The 22,121-nt window shown below is 44.3% G+C and overlaps 1 protein-coding gene across 50 annotated transcripts in view; it reads left to right on the forward strand.

The window, feature by feature from the left end:
* Positions 1 to 667: 667 nt before the first annotated feature.
* LOC118359335 (MOB kinase activator 2-like) overlaps positions 668 to 22,121 on the forward strand; it is a 31,404-nt gene continuing 9,950 nt past the window's right edge. The window contains exons 1-6 of one of the 50 annotated variants that reach the window (XR_008080329.1): positions 668 to 980; positions 15,642 to 15,802; positions 19,738 to 20,575; positions 20,662 to 21,435; positions 21,479 to 21,865; positions 21,909 to 22,037. Coding sequence is in view for 1 of the 50 variants with exons in the window: in XM_035737840.2 (XP_035593733.1) it covers positions 865 to 980; positions 15,642 to 15,802; positions 19,738 to 19,831 (371 nt within the window). In the remaining 49 variants the exon portion in view is untranslated. Of the gene's footprint in view, positions 981 to 15,641; positions 15,803 to 19,737; positions 22,081 to 22,121 lie in introns of all 50 variants that reach the window. The other 49 variants (XR_008080327.1, XR_008080328.1, XR_008080331.1 and 46 more) reach the window with 49 other exon arrangements.

Consider the following 22,121-nt stretch of genomic DNA (forward strand, 5'->3'; position numbering starts at 1 on the left):
GCCCTGTTGTGGCAAAGCACCGTCTCTCACCACCGGCCCTGTTGTGGCAAAGCACCGTCTCTCACCACCGGCCCTGTTGTGGTAAAGCACCGTCTCTCACCACCGGCCCTGTTGTGGCAAAGCACCGTCTCTCACCACCGGCCCTGTTGTGGCAAATCACTGTCTCTCACCACCGGCCCTGTTGTGGCAAAGCACCGTCTCTCACCACCAGCCCTGTTGTGAAGTCAAGTAGCTACATGTCCATCTACTGCTTGTCTCCCGGCCTCATAGTTTAGTTCCAAGTGAGGTTCAGCCAGACACAAGAATGTGGCCTTATCGTCTCAACATGTAGCCTATTAAACGCACTCAGCACGTTCTTCTGGCGTTGGGCCTCTCAATGCAACGAACCTGTCTGGTGAGATTATTGGAGGCCTGTGGAACATAAATCAGACAGCTCGCATGGCATTAGTCATGTAAACACCATACTCTGATTATCATAATCAGTCAAAAGTCAAAATCGAAGTATGCATAATCTGCTCAGAAAACCAGGTTTTTAATCGATCTTTCGAATTATTAGGAGATACATTTTTACGATATAGACCATTTTGGATTTTGTGGCTATGGTAACTAGTGACAACCGTGGATCACCTCTACATAATAAGGCTGTGACGTAAGTATTGTGTGGGTTCTTTTTTCGCACTCCGAGGACTCTCCTCTCCACGGATTGGCTGCAAGTGGAGAAGGGGGGCTGGCAGTTGCGAAAGCCACAAATAAGTTTCTCTTCAGGTCACTCACTGTACATGAGAAAGTTGAAGTGTTTAATTTTGGAGCCTCATCCGAGAGCGACGGAGTCGATAAAGTTTTTAAACGTTTTTCCATTCAAGTATGGTCGGAGATTACTGTTCTATTTCAGGCGAAAATACGGATATGCACTCACAGAGGAACGCAAAAAGCGGATTAAGTTGTAAAATGGTTCTTCAGGCGGTGGGCAAAGTTTTAAGGTAAAATAACAATATGTTTGAATGTCAGGTTTAAATGGTTTATATTCATCATACTTGTTGCGAGCCTTCTCCATAATGTGAAGACAAGGCAGCAGTGGGCTCGCGACGGTACGCATGACAGCAGCATGCTTGGTTTATAGTGGAACTTTCCATGGGACAGCAAAAGGAACGTTCACTGTCTGATTTGGGAAATATAATTTTGTTGTAAAAAAACATCTGCTAAGCATAAACTTGACGTTTTAGATTTATTTCGGATTTCTAAAACGTTGGAGTACAGTTTGTTTAAACTATGCACAAAGTAGGTTATCGACTTGACACGATTCCGTAGTAGTAGCAGCAACAGTGTTTTCTAGCCATGTTGTGTGTCACGGCCAAAATGTTAGCAGTAGATAGCCAATACCTTCATTTTCATATCGGTAAAAGGTCGTCTCTGAATCAGTTCTTGGTTTGATCCGTGGCAGCAGAAATTGGATTCTCAAACATGTAGTTTTACAGACTGGTATCATAGATTAGACGTAACATAGTAAAAGTAAACCCGGGACAATCCAATTATCTTACGTTTGGTATGGAGGGTGGTTGGTCGGACTTAAAACGCGAACGTCTAGCAATCCACAGGTTGCAAGATAATCCATCCACCTGAAAGGTGTGGCATATCAAGAAGCTGATTAAACGGCAACATCATTACACAGGTGAAGGTTTTGCTGGAGACATTAAAAGGCCACTCTAAAATGTGTTGTTTTGTCACGACACAATGCCACAGATGTCGCAAGTTTTTAGGGAGCGTGCAATTGGCATGCTGACTACAGGAATGTGTTGATTGCTTTACCATAAACCGCATCCAACTTTGTTTTAGAAAATGTTAAAGTACGTCCATCTGGACTCACAACTGCAGCTCTTCATGGATGAATCCTGGTTGTGAACAGAGTGGGGTTATGGTATGGGCAGGCTTAAGCAAAGAACAATGAACACAATAGCGTTTTATCTATGGCAATGTGATACTGTGACGAGATCTTGAGGCCCATTGTCTTACCATTAATTCACCGCCACCACCTCATATTTGAGCATGATAATGCACTGCCCCATGTCACAGTGTTCTGTACACAATTCCTGGAATCTGAAAATGTCCCAGTTCTTCCATGGCCTGCATACCCACCATACATGTCACCCATTGAGCATGTGTGGGATGCTCTGGATTGACTTGTACAGCAGCGTGTTCCATTTCCTGCCAATATCCAGCAACTTTGCTCAGCCGTTGAAGAGGAGCAGGACAACATTCCACAGGCCACAATCAACAGCCTGACCAACTCTATGCGAAGATATGTCGTGCTGCATGAGGTAAATGGTGGTCACACCAGATACTAACTTAAAAAAAAATGTTTTATCCATGCCCCTACCGTTTTTTAAGGTATTTGTGACCAACAGATGCATATCTGTATTCCCAGTCATGTGAAATTCTTAGATTAGGGCCTAATTAATATATTTCAATTGACTGATTTCCTTATATGAACTGTAACTCGGTAAATTCTTTGAAATTCTTGCATGTTGCGTTTTTTTTTCAGTGTACTTACTATTTTTTAAAGCTATTTTGCAACTACTTAGCATGTTATCTAACCTTAGCCCTTTAACCTAACCCCTAGCCTAGGAAATGTTAGCATTAGCCACCTAGCTAGTGTTAGCCCCAACCAATTGGAATTTGCAACATATCATACGTCTTGGAAATTCGTGATACTCTACATAGTATGTGGACACCCCTTCTAAATAGTGGATTTGGCTATTTCAGCTACACCTGTTGCTGACCGGTGTATAAAATCGAGAACACAGCCATGCAATCTCCACAGACAAATATTGGCGCTGGAATGGCCTTACTGAAGAACTCAGTGACTTTCAACGTGTTACTGTCATAGGATGCCACCTTTCCAACAAGTCATTTAAAATTTCTGCCCTGCTAGTGCTGCCCCGGTCAACTGTAAGTGTCTGTATAGTGGATCATATGAAATGGGTGCTGGACATCCACAAATTTAATACATATGAAACGTAACATATACTATGGATTGTCTTGGTTTACGTACAGAATAATACCAAATGTTCTGAGACCACGTTGCAGACAGTTTTATGAAATCTGGCACTGAACATCTAGATACTTTTAGAAACGCAAATGTGCTGTCAACTTTCCCACTGCAAAGCTATACTTGCATAAGCCACTTTTCTCCTTGCAATATTCTTCACAGCTCAGAATTTAAAAAGGAAATTGCTGTCTGTGTTTAGTTGTAATTATTACAGCCTTATTTAACTCTCCAGTTCCGTGTTAGGCTACCTCTGACTAGTGAATTGCTGCTATGTGGCAAAACCCCCTAAGCTTTACATGGCTTCCAGCACTCAGCGACTTCACGACAGATCTCCACAGCAAGACTGAACAAGAATGAGAGCAATGTGATACGCCTCCTCAACCGCTGTAAATAATTAAAGCCTCCGTTTTATTCAAACACTGCATATTTAGAGGTGTTTTAGATTGAAAGACCATAAACTAATTTCTTTCTCTAAACATTACAACAGCACTTATACATGCACTGTTACACAAAGCATGTTTTTTTGAGGTTGCCTGTTTCAGCATTGCATACTAAGACATAACTCAGACTTAAAGTGGGGCAGCGTTTTGAAAATAAACAAATTCGCTGGTCCCATTTTTGCAAAGAGTTATGGGAAATTAGAATCCCATTGTCTTAACCTTTCGTTATCTTCAACCTAGCCTAAAATCAGGAAACTCTTTTATAAACACCAAAATAGGCTGTAATTTGGACTCGCTGGCCAAGTATTTTGCCTCATCAACGTAGTCAGTTTAAATCTTGTGGCCCTAACCATGGGCCCTGTCAGTGTGGCCCTAACCATGGGCCCTGTCTGTGTGGCCTTTCCGTGTGAAGTCTTTGAGAGACATAATGAGGCTAATCCTTCTTGGGACAGAGTGGCCACACTGACATGCTGGCTGGTTTCTCTCTTAAGTTTCCCCTCTCTTACCTCCACCTCCATCACAGGAGTTTTTTCAACCAGCACAAAGGGCAAAAGCCTGGAAACACACAGTCCTAATAATGGCTTTTTTTGGGTCCTCCAATAATCGGTATCAATCATAATCGGTCGACCTCAAATCAACTATATTCACTAAGCTTGTCTGCATTAAGCACACTGTTACCAAAAAGTTATCAAAGACCCTCATTTGTTTAGGAAAAACATTCCCTTAGCCATTGCTCTCTTTGTAATGCATGTATGCATCGCATGCACGTGACCAATAGGGCCTGATCTATAGCATATCAGAATCACATAAAAAAATTGGTTAAGCAAACTCTGAACACTGTAACAGCTAAATGGATGCAGAGGACGTGACAAACTCTAAACGGGAATGTTTAGGCAACTGGTTGCTCTTGAGTTAAATGGGAAGTCAGATGTGTGGAATAAATTTGACTAGTTGTGTAAAATACTGGAGCTGAAGAATAATAAGGTGAGTGCTGCGTGCATATTATGTGTGCCAAACAGGGGCTGTTAAATTACAATCTACTTTTTCTGACAGTGTGGAACAATGTAAACAACACTAAACAAATGATCAGCTTCGCAGAGAGTGTTACGCCCTTATCACAGAAAAGACTAAAAACAGTCGCATTCATTCGTGAATGCAATTTTATTTTTTTGTTTAAGCTAATTGTTCAAAGCTTGCTTTATTTGATTTTAAAACTAAAATGCTTGATTTGCATTTCAAATCATGAATTACTCGTATGCTGTGTGATGACATGAATGAATGATGGATTGATACAGTAGCCTGTATGGAATATAGGCCTCAGTAATTTACAGGATGCGCTCTTAGTTTTACAAGGCTGCGATACTAAGCCTACTCATGATAATGACATTACTTATTAAAATTATGATGATAATAATGAGAACAAGAAAAAGGAGCGTTTATACATTTTTCGGGCGATTTGGAACATTGTAAGCGACACTAAATACGTGAAATAATACCAGAGAGCCTGTCCTAACGGATCAAATGTTTAAGGCCTTTATCACAGCAAAGCACAGATTAAAAACAGCCCAGTTTGTGAAATTGTTTGCAAGACATGTCGTTCTATGAGGCTTGGTGCTCACGGAATCAGGAGGCTGTTAAACAAACACTCAAACAGGCAACAGAAGCAGGATCTGTCTTATTTCTATAAATAGATCATTTATAAAGCCAGGCACATTTAACAGTGAGGCTACTGATTATACACCTAATTAAGTTGGGGTTTTACTCTCCTCACTTTACTTAGAGAAAACAGCGTTTGCCTTATTGTCTATTACTTGTTCTGCTGCTGCCTCCGCTGCATTCTTCTCAACACCAAAATGCTGGTTAACATTGCAATTATGCACATTGCAACATGTTCTAGGAAAAGGTGCAAATTCAACAGCTTTCTGATCTTTCAGAACCGTGAACAGCGACCGCGGAGAAAGCGCATTTGTTATAAAATAAATTGTATTAGTGTTGCATAATTGTTCTTATGTAATATAACCACATACAATTTCAGTAGCACATGTCTTAGAGTACCATCCCCACGTCCACAATGGATTAGTCCACTCAGACATGCACGAATCAGACTGGTCTCTTGTACACTCTATATATAGATTTTGTTGTTGTTTTCACTACTGCTCAACTGAAGGAATCTCGGTCGACCAACAGCCTATCAACCAAACAATCAACCAGTGGACTAAACGGGGTCAGCCCTACATTACCGTAGCGGATAACAATCTGTAAAACCTAACGGGTAACGACAAGTTCTTCATACCCTTGCCTAACTTAATTTACTTTAGAATACCACGGCGATTTGAAATTGGTTGATGCATGTGGCCTACCTACATGTACCGCCTTTAAAGGTTTGCTTTTATGACCTTCAAGGGGATTTTCCAGTGACGTTTGAGGAAGAACAACAAAATGGTTATATGAAGTTAATAAGTAGGCCTACAGTATGCCTAGTTCTCAGCTCACAGGGAAGAAAACAACATTACCCAACCTTGTTTCCTCAATAGTGAAACGGCTGAATATAGAGGCAGGTTACATGGTGGTTGAAGTGGGTACAATTCATGTTGAGATGTATGGGTTAGGATAACTAGGGCCTGTGAGAAGACTGCACAATGAAATCCTGACTTTGTTTGAGTGCATGAAAAATCCCTCTTTATGTAATCACTGATATGACTGGATCGGTGAACAAGGTGTGGCGAAAACCTTGCATCTTGTGAAATCAGTAATTACTTAAAGGAAATGTCGGAAGGATAACTTAGTGCAATACTGGACCAGATGGGGCTAGGCCCCGAAGATGTTCTCCTCTCTCTCACACGTGTGTTGTGATGTTGATGACCCTACATTGTGTCAGCGGGGTGGTCCCTTGTGCTCAGTATGGGAAGTGGAGCTCTGAATGGGGCTTAGACCCGATGGCTTACTCCATGCTCACCGGAGAAGCTATATGCTGAGCGCATTGTTGCAGTGTCGCTTTTCGTCACAAAAAGGGTGTGAAATGGAACCTGCTGTAGCCAACTAGCTAGCCAGGTGCTTTTCCTCATCATGACCAAAACATGATGGCTTTCTATTTGTAGCTGATATGGGAATGAATACACAAGCAGCATATCAAACTGGGATAATGTTTGAGTTTTCACCGGCAAGTAGAATAATATTTGCCAGGGCATATTTAAAAAAATATTATAAATCTGATTATTTCCCATGGAGATGTGGGAAGCTAAAGGCTAGCTAGCTTGATATGTTTGTAGCCAGGCTAAGCAAGCTGGCCGGGCTGCCAGTTAGCTACTACCAGCATGGGAAGGTTACTCTTCCTTGCTTGACAAAACAAAAAAAACGTTGCTATCGCCCTTTGTGAATGGGAGTGGGAACGGCGAGGTGTTCATGTTGCCAAAAGGTGTTCTCTGCTGCCATCAGAGACTTTGGGTTTGCGCTCGGGAGGTCCGTGGGGCGACGCACAATTGGCCTAGCGTCGTCCGGGTTAGGGAGGGTTTGGCCGGTAGGGGGATATCCTTGTCTCATCACGCACCATACCACGATATTGGGGAGAAAAGGGGGTCAAATAAAAAAAATAAAAATGTAAGTGTCCGCTGCTCCAAAGATCCCACACGCATGTAGTGAACAGAGTGACGCTTATAAGTAACCTTATGGCAGCACAGAAGCATGGGGAGGAGGGACCTCGAGCCTCTAACACATTTTTGTAAGCGAGCCTCTGTCCAGTGATCAGTGATCCTCTGTGCCGTGCAGGGAAATGAATGTGACTGTGGGTAACATGGCATGAAAGTACATTCAACAAGGTTAATAAGAAAGACCGATGTAACAGACGTCACATGGCTATAGAAGACTTGCATCAAACAGGCCTCAGGACAGTTTGGCCGTGACTTCTAAAAGTCAAAGAAATCAGAAAAGACTGCCATTGTTACACATTTCCTCCGAGACTAGCTGAGTATGATACGTATGGAGATTTCTGCCCTCACTCCTGTATCTTTATAACCCAGTAATGGCTGTTATGGCTCGGCCTGCACCTCCTCGGTCTGTGGTTTTTCAGGGAAAAGAGCCATTGAGAAGTATACTCAATTTAGATGCCTGAAATAGATCTGTAGGTCTAACTGGAATCAAGGAATCTAAAAAGCTGATATTCTCAAGCCAAAGTTTGTCCTTACAAAATGGAGAAGAGCTGAGTGTATGCAGTAGGGTTCAAGCATCTTGCTCACGTATTGATCCTCTATTACAGTTGGGATGAACTGCCAATGGAACAAATATGTATCTACTCACTACTGTAAATCTCTCAGGATAAGAGCATCTGCTAAATGACTAAAATGCCAATGTCAGATCACAACAGGAGGAAGGAACCTTTTTTACTTCGGATTGATTCACTTTTTGTGAATCAATAATGTTATTGACTGTACGTTTGTTTATCTCATGTGGAACTGTGTTTGTCGCACTGCTTTGCTTTATCTTGACCAGGTCGCAGTTGTAAATGAGAACTTGTTCTCAACTAGCCTACCTGGTTAAATAAAATGTAAAATATGTTGTGGCCTCTGACTTATCTTGGGGTTGTTTAGCTTTGTTGCTAGGGTTGTTGTTTATGTTTTGCTGTGTTGCTAGGGTTGTTGTTTATGTTTATGTTTTGCTGTGTTGCTAGGGTTGTTGTTTATGTTTTGCTGTGTTGCTAGGGTTGTTGTTTATGTTTTGCTGTGTTGCTAGGGTTGTTGTTTATGTTTTGCTGTGTTGCTAGGGTTGTTGTTTATGTTTTGCTGTGTTGCTAGGGTTGTTGTTTATGTTTTGCTGTGTTGCTAGGGTTGTTGTTTATGTTTTGCTGTGTTGCTAGGGTTGTTGTTTATGTTTTGCTGTGTTGCTAGGGTTGTTTAGCTGTGTTGCTAGGGTTGTTGTTTATGTTTTGCTGTGTTGCTAGGGTTGTTGTTTATGTTTTGCTGTGTTGCTAGGGTTGTTGTTTATGTTTTGCTGTGTTGCTAGGGTTGTTGTTTATGTTTTGCTGTGTTGCTAGGGTTGTTGTTTATGTTTTGCTGTGTTGCTAGGGTTGTTGTTTATGTTTTGCTGTGTTGCTAGGGTTGTTGTTTATGTTTTGCTGTGTTGCTAGGGTTGTTGTTTATGTTTTGCTGTGTTGCTAGGGTTGTTGTTTATGTTTTGCTGGTCCAAAAAGTACAGCAAGAACATCTACGCCTCTGTTCCTGATGTTGTCTCTTCTGTCGTCACTGTAAATACTGTAGGGTGGTTTTCCACTGAAAACACTGCTGGTCAGCTGGTGTTGCATTAAGTCCAGGTGGTAAGAAAAGCAGCATGTTTCTCTGGTGTGGACGGAGTTCACCTCCACATACCAGGGCTACATGGAAACCTGCTCAGTCGGCGCTTCAGAAATCCATCATAGCTACTCTTCAGGGGGAAAAACTCCTCACATTGTCTGGCATAACTTTGTTGTTTACGCTCTAAGCACAAGTTCTCCCTAAGTCAAAACCTCAACCATCATGAGGACAATGTGTTTTTCCTCTTTTTTTGAGGGTTTTGGGGAGGGTTAGGGTTAGCTGATCCTAGATCAGTGTGCTGGAAGCCATCTTGTTTACTTGAACTTTGTTGAATGGATGCTGAATGTTGTTCCCTGTCACAGATTGCATTAACCACTTCCATATGCCAATTGTTAGATGCTTCCCAAATTCACCAGGCAATTTAAGCAACAGTTGTGCAATATTGGGCTTGGCAGCAGGTGACACTGACTGAGGGGAAAGTAAATACATGGGTAAAGTTAGCAAAGGGGTAAGTCATACCAAATGTTCTTAGATTGCATACTGCAGTCAATGCACTAATATAAATGAGGAAATGCTCTTGTTCCAAGCCTTAAAGTAGCAGTGTGTTCGTGCCTCAGTGTAGGTGGACTTGGTGCATGTTTCGTTGTTCAGGTGATAACTAAAGAGTTAGCCAGCCATGTGTACAAAGTGGCCATGGTAGATAAACCTGTGGATTTTCTGGACTTGAAGTGTGATGGTCACAGGCACTGAATGGTCCACTTCTGAAATGATCCACAGAAGTTTCCAGAAACACGAACGCGGTCACCCTGTCCTCCTCTTCCTGAGTTTGTCACAGTCTACCACTTCTTTGCGGTGGGAAAGGTCCTATTTTCCCATGCTACACCAGTCTTCCCATGCATCAGTGGGCTGATTTTTCCTGGCCTAATTTAAAGTCTCGGACACTGCAGATAACACTCCTAGCTAATTATTAATGAGTCTCTCTCTTTTCTTCCCCTTCTATTTCCCTCTTTATTCTCCCTCTCCTCTTCCCTTTTCCATCATTCATTGTCTTTCATGTCGATCTGTCTCTCCCTCTCTGTGACCACAGACTCACCTGTCCAGGGTCAAGAGCCTGAGGCCTTACACTGCCCTCTCTAACCTCTCACCTGTACAGGGTCAAGAGCCTGAGGCCTTACACTGCCCTCTCTAACCTCTCACCTGCCCAGGGTCAAGAGCCTGAGGCCTTACACTGCCCTCTCTAACCTCTCACCTGTACCGGGTCAAGAGCCTGAGGCCTTACACTGCCCTCTCTAACCTCTCACCTGTACAGGGTCAAGAGCCTGAGGCCTTACACTGCCCTCTCTAACCTCTCACCTGCCCAGGGTCAAGAGCCTGAGGCCTTACACTGCCCTCTCTAACCTCTCACCTGCCCAGGGTCAAGAGCCTGAGGCCTTATACTGCCCTCTCTAACTTCTCACCTGGCCAGGGTCAAGAGCCTGAGGCCTTATACTGCCCTCTCTAACCTCTCACCTGGCCAGGGTCAAGAGCCTGAGGCCTTATACTGCCCTCTCTAACCTCTCACCTGCCCAGGGTCAAGAGCCTGAGGCCTTACACTGCCCTCTCTAACCTCTCACCTGTACAGGGTCAAGAGCCTGAGGCCTTATACTGCCCTCTCTAACCTCTCACCTGCCCAGGGTCAAGAGCCTGAGGCCTTACACTGCCCTCTCTAACCTCTCACCTGTACAGGGTCAAGAGCCTGAGGCCTTACACTGCCCTCTCTAACCTCTCACCTGTCCAGGGCCAAGAGCCTGAGGCCTTACACTGCCCTCTCTAACCTCTCACCTGCCCAGGGTCAAGAGCCTGAGGCCTTACACTGCCCTCTCTAACCTCTCACCTGTACAGGGTCAAGAGCCTGAGGCCTTATACTGCCCTCTCTAACCTCTCACCTGCCCAGGGTCAAGAGCCTGAGGCCTTACACTGCCCTCTCTAACCTCTCACCTGTACAGGGTCAAGAGCCTGAGGCCTTACACTGCCCTCTCTAACCTCTCACCTGTCCAGGGCCAAGAGCCTGAGGCCTTACACTGCCCTCTCTAACCTCTCACCTGTCCAGGGCCAAGAACCTGAGGCCTTACACTGCCCTCTCTAACCTCTCACCTGCCCAGGGTCAAGAGCCTGAGGCCTTACACTGCCCTCTCTAACCTCTCACCTGCCCAGGGTCAAGAGCCTGAGGCCTTACACTGCCCTCTCTAACCTCTCACCTGTACCGGGTCAAGAGCCTGAGGCCTTACACTGCCCTCTCTAACCTCTCACCTGCCCAGGGTCAAGAGCCTGAGGCCTTACACTGCCCTCTCTAACCTCTCACCTGCCCAGGGTCAAGAGCCTGAGGCCTTGTACTGCCGTCTCTCATTTGGCTCAGGCCTTTCTCTTAATCTTTCTCTGCCCTCTTGGCCAACTTTTTTTCCCCTTTTGAAAACATTCTCTATCACTAAGCCACTTCCTGTCTCGCCTTTTCCCTAATTTCCTCATTTTCCAAACCCTGCCTCCTTCCCACATATGTGTGGTACAAGGAGGTACATCCTGGAGCAATTAGTTTATTTTAGGATACAGAGAACTTCCTCTCTGCTAGTACCCCTCCCCTGATACTCACATAGGACTGTGCCTGCTCTTGGTAAAGTTCTCCCAGGCAGGGTCTTTGCCATAAAAGGCATTGTATGCGTCCTGCTGACCAGGCTAGGCTAGATCAGACCAGAGGCCAGGGTCAGACATGTCTCTGGCTGGTGAATGGACAGGAAGTTGGCACTGTCTGGTACTAGGAGGAAACCACGCATGCCATAGACTATGTAGTCACGCTCACCAGCTGGGTCTCTTAAGACTGGGACCTAGTCTAGCCAACATTAATGGGTTATTCAATCAGACTACTTGAAGTGTGTTTGTATTTGTCAGGGTTTTTGCGTGCACGACTTTGAAGTCTCAGGATTGTTTCTGGAGGAGAAACGGACAAGACTGAACACTCAGAGGGCCTGTCTTATTCTGGGAGGTGTGTGTGTGTGTGTGTGTGTGTGTGTGTGTGTGTGTGTGTGTGTGATCCTTTTTTAAATTCAATAACCAAATTCGCCAACTCAGATTTGATTGAAGGTCTTTATAGGGGCCTGACAGTTGTGGGTTCAATAGCTGCATGGTTGACTGGATCTCACAGCTGTTGGCTCTGTCAATGACCCTCACTCTCTCCTTCTATCCCCCTTAGTTTATCACTCTCTCCTTCAATCGCTCTGCCTCTCTCTATAAGTCCATCTCGTTGCCTGGACAGCTGTCACCATCCTGGTCCCGCAGTAACGCTCAAGAACTGACCAGGGACCAGCCCTGTCTACTGGTTTGTGTGTGTCTCTAATTTCTAATCTACAGCCCTCTAGTCCTCGGGACAGTCAGACCATAGAGCTGGGAGGTCCCAAAAAAATAAATATATATATTACAGTTGAACTCTGAGGTTTACATACACTTAGATTGGAGTCATTCAAACTTGTTTTTCAACCACTCCACCAATTTATTGTTAACAATCTATAGTTTTTGGCAAGTAGGTTAGGACATCTACTTTATTACACAAGTAATTTTTCCAACAATTGTTTACAGACAGATTATTTCACTGTATCAAAATTCCAGTGGGTCAGACGTTTACATACTAAGTTGACTGTGCCTTTAAGCAGCTTGGAAAATTCCAGGAAATGACGTCATGGCTTTAGAAGCTTTTGATAGGCCTTGACATCCACAGGTACACCTCCAATGAACTCAAATGATGTCAATCAGCCTATCTTCACACTCAGTGCCTCTTTGCTTGACATCATGGGAAATCAAAAGAAATCAGCAAAGACCTCAGACATTTTTTTTTTTAGACCTCCACAAGTCTGGTTCATCCTTGGGAGCAATTTCCATACGCATGAAGGTACCACATTCATCTGTACATACAATAGTACGCAAGTATAAACACCATGGGACCACGCAACTGTCATACCACTCAGGAAGTAGACGCGTTCTGTCTCCTAGAGTTGAACGTAATCTGGTGCGAAAAGTGTAAATCAATCCCAGAACAACAGCAAAGGACCTTGTGAAGATGCTGGAGAAAACGGGTACAAAAGTATCTATATCCACAGTAAAATGAGTCCTATATCGATATAACCTGAAAGGCCGCTCAGCAAGGAAGAAGCCACTGCTCCAAAACTGCCATATAAAAGCCAGACTACGGTTTGCAACTGCACATTGGGACAAAGATGGTACTTTTTTGGAGAAATGCCCTCTGGTCTGATGAAACAAAAATAGAACTGTTTTGCCATAATGACCATCATTATGTTTGGAGGAAAAGGGGGAAGCTTGCAAACTGAAGAACACTATCCCAACTGTGAAGCACAGGGGTGGCAGCATCATGTTGTGGGGGTGCTGCAGGAGGGACTGATGCACTTCACAAAATAGATGGCACCATGAGGAAAGAAAATTATCTGGATATATTAAAGCAAAATCTCAGTCAGTCAGGAAGTTAAAGCTTTGTCACAAATGGGACTTCCAAATGGACAATGACCCCAAGCATACTTCCAAAGTTGTCCTTGAGCCATTTTGCCACAACAAAGTCCAGGTATTGGAGTGGCCATCACAAAGCCCTGACCTCAATCCTTTAGAAAATTTGTGGGCAGAACTGAAAAAGCATGTGTGAGCAAGGAGACCTACAAACCTGACTCAGTTACACCAGCTTTGTCAGGAGGAATGGGCCAAAATTCACCCAACTTATTGTGGGAAGCTTGTGGAAGGCTACCTGAAACGTTTGACCCAAGTTAAACAATTTAAAGGCAATGCTACCAAGTACTAATTGAGTGTATGTAGACTTCTGACCCACTGGGAATGTGATTAACTAAATAAAAGCTGAAATAAACCATTCTGTCTGCTATTATTCTGACATTTCGCATTCTTAAAATATAGTGGTGATCCTAACTGATGGGTCAGAAGTTTACATACACTATACGCCTATGTAGATAGTCCATATAAATCTGCCGTCTCCAGCTACAATAGTCATTTACAAAATTAACAATGTCAACACTGTATTTCTGGTCAATTTGATGTTATTTTAATGGACAATAAATGTGCTTTCAAAAACAAGGATATTTTTAAGTGAACTCAAACTTTTGAATGGTAGTGTATTCTTTTTATTTATATATATATGTGTGTATATTTCTATATATGTATATTTCTATATTTATAAGTGTTTGTATGTATGTATATTCAAATTCAAAATATATTCATTCATTAAATTCAAAAGGAAACTGCAGAAGGATAATGGACATTTATACATGCAGTTTCTTGACTGTCCGGCTCGGTAAGAATGACTGAAATGGAAGTTAGACAGTCAGGGAGTATTATATTCCCAACGCCATGTCAAGAGGAAATTATTTTCCACAATTTGACGGCAAGGAAATAAAACACATTTACATTACATTTAAGTCATTTAGCAGACGCTCTTATCCAGAGCGACTTACAAATACATTTTAAATTCGGCCCCCGTAGCAAAATGAGTTTGACACACCTGCAGTAGAGGGTGGTTACAGAAGTCCTCAAACATGAGAAGTTGGCAGTGAACGTTCTAGACATTATCTGTACATTTAATGGTAGTTTCCTCTGTCTTTCAATGTGTGTGTTTAACTGGAAAGCACAGATGTATGCTTCTGATTGGCTCCTGCTGAATAGACTGTCATCAGAGCCACATTGCTCTCACGTTGTTCCTCCTGATTCTGGACCTGCGCCAGTCTTCCAGGAGTTCGGATCTGAGAGGGAAAGGCTTGAGCCAAGAACACATGGGAGGGGGGGTTATATTGTGTTTAGACAGGTTGTGGACTGGGGGGGGGGTTATATTGTGTTTAGACAGGTTGTGGACTGGAGGGGGTGGATGGTGGAAATTAAGGTCAACAGAGGCGCAATAAATTCAGGGCAGAAAGTGAAACTCCCCTCGCTCTCTCCCTCTTTTTGCTGTCTTCAGTTTGGGTTTGTTTAAGGACAGGGAAGGAAGGAAATGGAAATTTAGAGGAAGGGAAATACTGAAGAGGGAGCGAGGAATTAAGCCGTTGGAATGCTAATCGTGTTCTAGAGTGGTACTCTGAAACTCCATAGAAGTCAGAGCTCAGTGAAAACCCCAAGATGTTAAACCCTGAACACTTGACTGCCATGAAGAGGGATGCCAGAAAATAGGAAAACAAACGTAATACCTCTCTGTGCTGTAATGGTCTTTCCTTCAATTGAGCCAAGCCTTCTTTGTCCCACAACCCTGCCTTTGTCTGTACTTGTTTCACTAGCCTGTTAACCCATTCAACAGTTAACCCCTGGATAGGCTGTATTAGTGGACACGATTTTCAGGTGGGGGGGCGGAGGGTTTTGGACCTGAAGTGTCGTGGGAGTGTGATATGACAGTCCCCTGCTAAAAAAATAGTGCTGGAAGTACATGGCGCTGTGGGTGGCTAACTGTGTGGTAACTGGTCCTAACGGCAGGTCAGGAGTCACGCTCTGGGTCAGGTACTTGAACAAAAAGCTGTCTGTAAAGACGCTGGGTGCATGGCCCTCAGCGGGCTCAAAATCCCACAGTGGGAGAGACACGGTGACGCCGGCACAGACCTGTGAGTGTGAAACACAGGGTTGTCTGCTAGCAGTGGCTAAAGGCTGTTTACATATTCAGTTCCACTTTCCGTTAACGTGCATTTAATGCATCCGAAACCACCCATCTGCAATGTCATACTTTAGTTGCTAGCTGCAGTCTCTGTCTTGATTTGAGTCCAACTGAAGAGTTCTAAAAAGTTCCTCTTTTGTCTGTGAATGTCCCTGTGAATTGCTCTAACCTGTCCCCCTTTCTCTTCCTGTCCCCTACAGGAAGTCTAAGACGAAGCCCAATGGGAAGAAGCCGCCAGCGGAAGAGAAGAAGCAGTATCTGGAGGCGGAGTTCACTAAAGTACGCGTGGTCGACTTCGACCTCAAAGAGCTGGTGCTGCTGCCCAGGGAGATAGACCTCAACGAATGGCTCGCCAGCAACAGTGAGTTACCAGCAGCTGATCAGAATGAAATCATTTTGGGGTCATATTTGAGGTTCTACCAGACACAAGATAACGCTCCCAGAAAAGCTAAACACTTGACAGATTTACTTATATCTCCCCGGTACTCTACATTTCTGCCTTTTTTCACTGTCTTCTCTTTGGATGTGTATTCTATAACAGCACTGCAGCTAAATCCTCTGGAAGTTCAGCTCCTTACGTTATCTAATGACTCTATAAGAACAACATCATCTCAGGCATCTCTGGAAGTTTAGCTCCAGGTTCAGCTCCTTACGTTATCTAATGACTCTATAAGAACAACATCATCTCAGGCATCTCCTCTGGAAGTTTAGCTCCAGGTTCAGCTCCTTACGTTATCTAATGACTCTATAACACATATGTCAGAGTCAAGGCCCGCGGGCCACATCCGGCCCGCGAGAAGGTTTTTTACGGCCCCTGGGATGATCTTGATTTATTATTAGAACCGGCCCGCAGACCGCAGCAAGCCGGCAGCCCGCAGATCTTTTACACGCACCAATACTACATTTCCCACAATGCAACGGTGACGCACCGAGCAGTAGGCTGCTTCATTTCAATATTTATTGGCACAGCAGTTGTCAGCATCACAGTAAAATTAACTTTCAGATACCCATCAAAAATGGCAAAACGGAAGGTGGACACTGAGAACCGGGGTTTCAAACAAGGTGGGAGTCGGAGTATTTGTTCACGGAGGTAGCTGGAAAACCTGTGTGTCTTCTGTGTGGAGAAAGTGTGGCGGTACTGAAAGAGTATAATCTGAGACGACATTATGAAACGAAACACGCGGACAAAAACAAGAATATGGACATGGAACAAAGGCTACAAAAGGCAGAGGAATTAAAACGAGGCCTCAAATCTCGACAGGCTCTGTTCAAAAAAGCCAAATCACAAGGCCAGGCTGCTGTCAAGGCCAGTTTTATTTTGGCAGAAGAGATCGCTAAATCAGCCCGGCCATTTACGGAGGGGGATTTCATCAAAAACTGCATGATTAAAGTTTGTGACGAAGTTTGCCCAGAAAAAAGGCAACTCTTTTTAAATGTGAGTCTGAGCAGAAACACCATTGCCGAGAGAGTAGACCAGTTGTCCATCAATCTAAAAGAGCAGCTTGTGAAAAAGGGAAAAGATTTCATTGCATATTCCTTGGCTGTGGATGAGAGCACCGACATTTCTGACATTGCCCAGTTGTCAATTTTCATCCGCGGAGTGGACTCCAGCCTAAGCGTGACAGAGGAGTTTTTGGCTTTACGTCCTATGCATGGCACAACTACGGGGCATGATTTGTATGAAGAGGTGTCAAGATGTGTAAATGAGATGGAGCTGCCTTGGGAAAAACTCGTGGGTTTGACAACCGACGGAGCACCTGCGATGTGTGGACACAGGAGCGGACTGGTGGCGAAGATACGGGAAAAGATGCAAGAGGAAAACGCGACAGGTGAGCTGACAGCTTATCATTGTATCATACACCAGGAAGCGTTGTGCGGTAAAGCCTTGAAAATGGAGCATGTAATGAGCATCATCACGCGCACAGTTAACTTTATCAGAGCCAAAGGTTTGAATCACCGCCAGTTCAAGGCATTTCTGACGGAGTTAGAAACGGAGCATGGTGATTTGCCTTATCACACAGAGGTGCGATGGCTAAGCCAGGGAAAGGTGCTTCAAAGATGTTTCGAGCTTCGTGAGGAGATTTGTCTGTTCTTGGACAGCAAAGGGAAAGACACAACACAACTCCGAGACGAAATGTTTCTGTGTGAAATGGCTTTTCTGTGTGACATTACGAGTCATCTGAATGCAATGAACTTGCAGCTGCAGGGTCGGGATCGTGTCATCTCTGATATGTACAGTACAGTGAAGGCATTTAAAACCAAACTGACTCTGTGGGAGACGCAGATGCGGAAAGAAAATTTGAGCCACTTTCCCAGCTGCCAGACCATGAAAGAGAAGCTCTCTACCAGTGCGTTCCCGAGCGCACAGTTGGCTGATAAAATAGGTATGCTTGCCGCTGACTTTCGACGCCGATTTGCTGACTTTGAAGCACAAAAAGCAGGTTGGAACTGCTCGGTAACCCATTTGCTGTTGACGTGGAAAGCTCACCACCAAACCTCCAAATGGAGTTGATTGACCTCCAATGCAATGATGCACTGAGGGCAAAATATGCGGCAGTGGGTGCTGCGGAGTTCGCCCGTTTCCTCCCCGACACAATGCCCCAGCTGCGCATCCAGGCTGCTCAAACGTTGTCTATGTTTGGCAGCACATACCTGTGTGAACAACTGTTTTCTTTGATGAACTTGAACAAAACATCACACAGAAGTCGACTTACTGCTGAACACCTCCACTCAATTCTGAGGATTTCCTCAGCTCAGAGCCTTACCCCGAACATTGATGAACTTGTGGAAAAGATGGGACACCACCAAGTATCACCCTCAACCTCAAACAAGTGAACATTACTGTGCAATCACATGTTTAGAGTTTTTACTCAGTTCAAGTTTAAAAGTTAAAGTTTAATATTTGTTTTCACTGCATGTTACTTCTCCTTAAACAAAGTGTTGTTTTTGATTAATAGATTTTTGCACTTTATTTTATTGTATTTCAATCCAATTATATTTTAAAAATATTTCAGTTGAGTGGATGATAGAAAATTGCTATTATTGTTTTTTTCTTTTAAGTAAATTTAGCCCACTTTTGCTAAAATAGAAAATATAGGCTACTGATGGTGCCTTGAATACCGGTTTCTTTCATTTAATGTTCATGTTATGGGGATTTTTATATAAAGGAAATTTGTCTTTTGTGTCTGTTGAAAATGAAAGATTACTGACAGAGCCATAAGAAAATATTGCTTTATTTATCTGATCATATTGGAATATATTTGTTAGGTTTTCAGTAGGTTCAATTAGGTTCACTAGACTATATGCGTCATTTAAAATTTTTTTCAATGAACATTCGAACAGTCCGGCCCTCGGCTTGTAGCTAAATTTTTTATTTGGCCCTCCGTCCATTTGACTTTGACACCCCTGCTCTATAAGAACAACATCATCTCAGGCATCTCCATCTTTGACATCTCGCCTGGAAGTGTCTGAGCCCCTGTAGTTTCCTGCAGGATGAAATGGCTACATCCTCCATTGACAATCCACTGCCTGTTCTATAGTGTTTTTATCTAGTGCCTTCTCCCCAAACGGTTAACTATTATCTTAAATATTATACGATACAAGAATATCTGCTGTTGATAGTTTACAGGCATCTTCTCGAGGGGTTTGTAAGTCCTGTAACACCCTGTTTTATCAGTCTGTTGAGAAACCGCATCATGTAAAAACAAATGGAACGTGTTTTAGCCTGCGACTGCATTTTTCTGCGTGAAATCGGGGAGTTAGGCAACTCGGCCAAGCCCCGTCCGTATCGACTCGTATCAACCACTAATAGAATTTGCCTTGGAACTCAAACGGCGCTCGTCTTGGGAAGAATGTTTGACTTCAGCCACTTTTTATCTGAACTGTTAATAACATTGTATGCTATGTACATTTGGCCACAAACATTTGCCAAAGAAGCCTGAGAAACATATAAAGAAGTTGCCAAAATACCGGTCATGAATGGAGCCAACAGTTCAGTAACCTGCCAATACCTCCAACCTCGTCCCCCTCTGTCTTATACCTGGGGCAGAACTGTACCGTTCTACATGACATATAGTCAACAAAACATTGGGTTTGTTGTTCCATTCACTGTAAACATTACACTGCAGAATGATTGTGTTCAAGAACAGTACTTACTTGGATCAAATAGCATATCAAATAGTTCAAAGTAGCAGTCTAAGTATTTGAAGGAATTTGATGTATGTAGACTATTTGATGAGTCTCGGCCTTGAGCAGACTGTGGGTATTACTGAGTGTGTTTCTCTTCTCTCCCTTCAGCGACGACCTTCTTCAATCTAATAAACCTGCAGTACAGCACCATCTCAGAGTTCTGTACTGGAGACACCTGTCAAGCCATGACGGCCTGCAACACGTAAGTCATCTCCCCCACCATTGGTTTATTCATCAGTTCTCTAACCTCCAATTGGGTTATTTATCAGTCTCACAACCCATTGGATAATTTATCAAGGATGCGCTGACACGGCAACAGACCGTCTGTTGAAAGCAGGAGAGCTCCTGACCACAGGGCTGTACTCAATGTTCCCTATGTCTTTCTGTTGTTTGTGTCCCTTCTCTGTCTGGCTCTCTGTCTCTGTCTGGCTCTCTGTCTCTGTCTGGCTCTCTGTCTCTGTCTGGCTCTCTGTCTCTGTCTGGCTCTCTGTCTCTGTCTGGCTCTCTGTCTGGCTCTCTGTCTGGCTCTCTGTCTGGCTCTCTGTCTGGCTCTGTCTGGCTCTCTGTCTGGCTCTCTGTCTGGCTCTCTGTCTGGCTCTCTGTCTCTGTCTGGCTCTCTGTCTGGTTCTCTGTCTGGCTCTGTCTCTGTCTGGCTCTGTCTGGCTCTGTCTGGCTCTGTCTCTGTCTGGCTCTCTGTCTGGCTCTGTCTCTGTCTGGCTCTCTCTCTCTGTCTGGCTCTCTCTCTACTCACTCACTCACTCTACTCACTCACTCACTCTACTCACTCACTCACTCACTCACTCACTCTGTCTCTGTGTGTTCTAAATTTGAGAACTTTAGAGGTATCTGTTAGTCAAAGAATGTCCGAATATGCTGCGAGTATTCTCGAATCACATGAGCCTTTCTGAGGTATCGTGTGTTCCTGTCTGCACTGGTGCATAGTGAGGTCTCTGAACACAGTGTTCCTGTCTGCACTGGTGCATAGTGAGGTCTCTGAACACAGTGTTCCTGTCTGGACTGGTGCATAGTGAGGTCTCTGAACACAGTGTTCCTGTCTGGACTGGTGCATAGTGAGGTCTCTGAACACAGTGTTCCTGTCTGCACTGGTGCATAGTGAGGTCTCTGAACACAGTGTTCCTGTCTGGACTGGTGCATAGTGAGGTCTCTGAACACAGTGTTCCTGTCTGGACTGGTGCATAGTGAGGTCTCTGAACACAGTGTTCCTGTCTGGACTGGTGCATAGTGAGGTCTCTGAACACAGTGTTCCTGTCTGGACTGGTGCATAGTGAGGTCTCTGAACACAGTGTTCCTGTCTGGACTGGTGCATAGTGAGGTCTCTGAACACAGTGTTCCTGTCTGGACTGGTGCATAGTGAGGTCTCTGAACACAGTGTTCCTGTCTGGACTGGTGCATAGTGACGTCTCTGAACACAATGTTCCTGTCTGGACTGGTGCATAGTGAGGTCTCTGAACACAATGTTCCTGTCTGGACTGGTGCATAGTGAGGTCTCTGAACACAATGTTCCTGTCTGGACTGGTGCATAGTGAGGTCTCTGAACACAATGTTCCTGTCTGGACTGGTGCATAGTGAGGTCTCTGAACACAGTGTTCCTGTCTGGACTGGTGCATAGTGAGGTCTCTGAACACAATGTTTCTGTCTGCACTGGTGCATAGTGAGGTCTCTGAACACAGTGTTCCTGTCTGGACTGGTGCATAGTGAGGTCTCTGAACACAGTGTTCCTGTCTGGACTGGTGCATAGTGAGGTCTCTGAACACAGTGTTCCTGTCTGGACTGGTGCATAGTGAGGTCTCTGAACACAATGTTCCTGTCTGGACTGGTGCATAGTGAGGTCTCTGAACACAGTGTTCCTGTCTGGACTGGTGCATAGTGAGGTCTCTGAACACAGTGTTCCTGTCTGCACTGGTGCATAGTGAGGTCTCTGAACACAGTGTTCCTGTCTGGACTGGTGCATAGTGAGGTCTCTGAACACAATGTTCCTGTCTGCACTGGTGCATAGTGAGGTCTCTGAACACAGTGTTCCTGTCTGGACTGGTGCATAGTGAGGTCTCTGAACACAGTGTTCCTGTTTGGACTGGTGCATAGTGACGTCTCTGAACATAGTGTTCCTGTCTGGACTGGTGCATAGTGAGGTCTCTGTACACAATGTTCCTGTCTGGACTGGTGCATAGTGAGATCTCTGAACACAGTGTTCCTGTCTGGACTGGTGCATAGTGAGGTCTCTGAACACAGTGTTCCTGTCTGGACTGGTGCATAGTGAGGTCTCTGAACACAGTGTTCCTGTCTGCACTGGTGCATAGTGAGGTCTCTGAACACAGTGTTCCTGTCTGGACTGGTGCATAGTGAGGTCTCTGAACACAATGTTCCTGTCTGCACTGGTGCATAGTGAGGTCTCTGAACACAGTGTTCCTGTCTGCACTGGTGCATAGTGAGGTCTCTGTACACAGTGTTCCTGTCTGCACTGGTGCATAGTG

The sequence above is a fragment of the Oncorhynchus keta genome, chromosome 26 (assembly GCF_023373465.1).
Source record: "Oncorhynchus keta strain PuntledgeMale-10-30-2019 chromosome 26, Oket_V2, whole genome shotgun sequence".
Taxonomy (NCBI): Eukaryota; Metazoa; Chordata; class Actinopteri; order Salmoniformes; family Salmonidae; genus Oncorhynchus; species Oncorhynchus keta.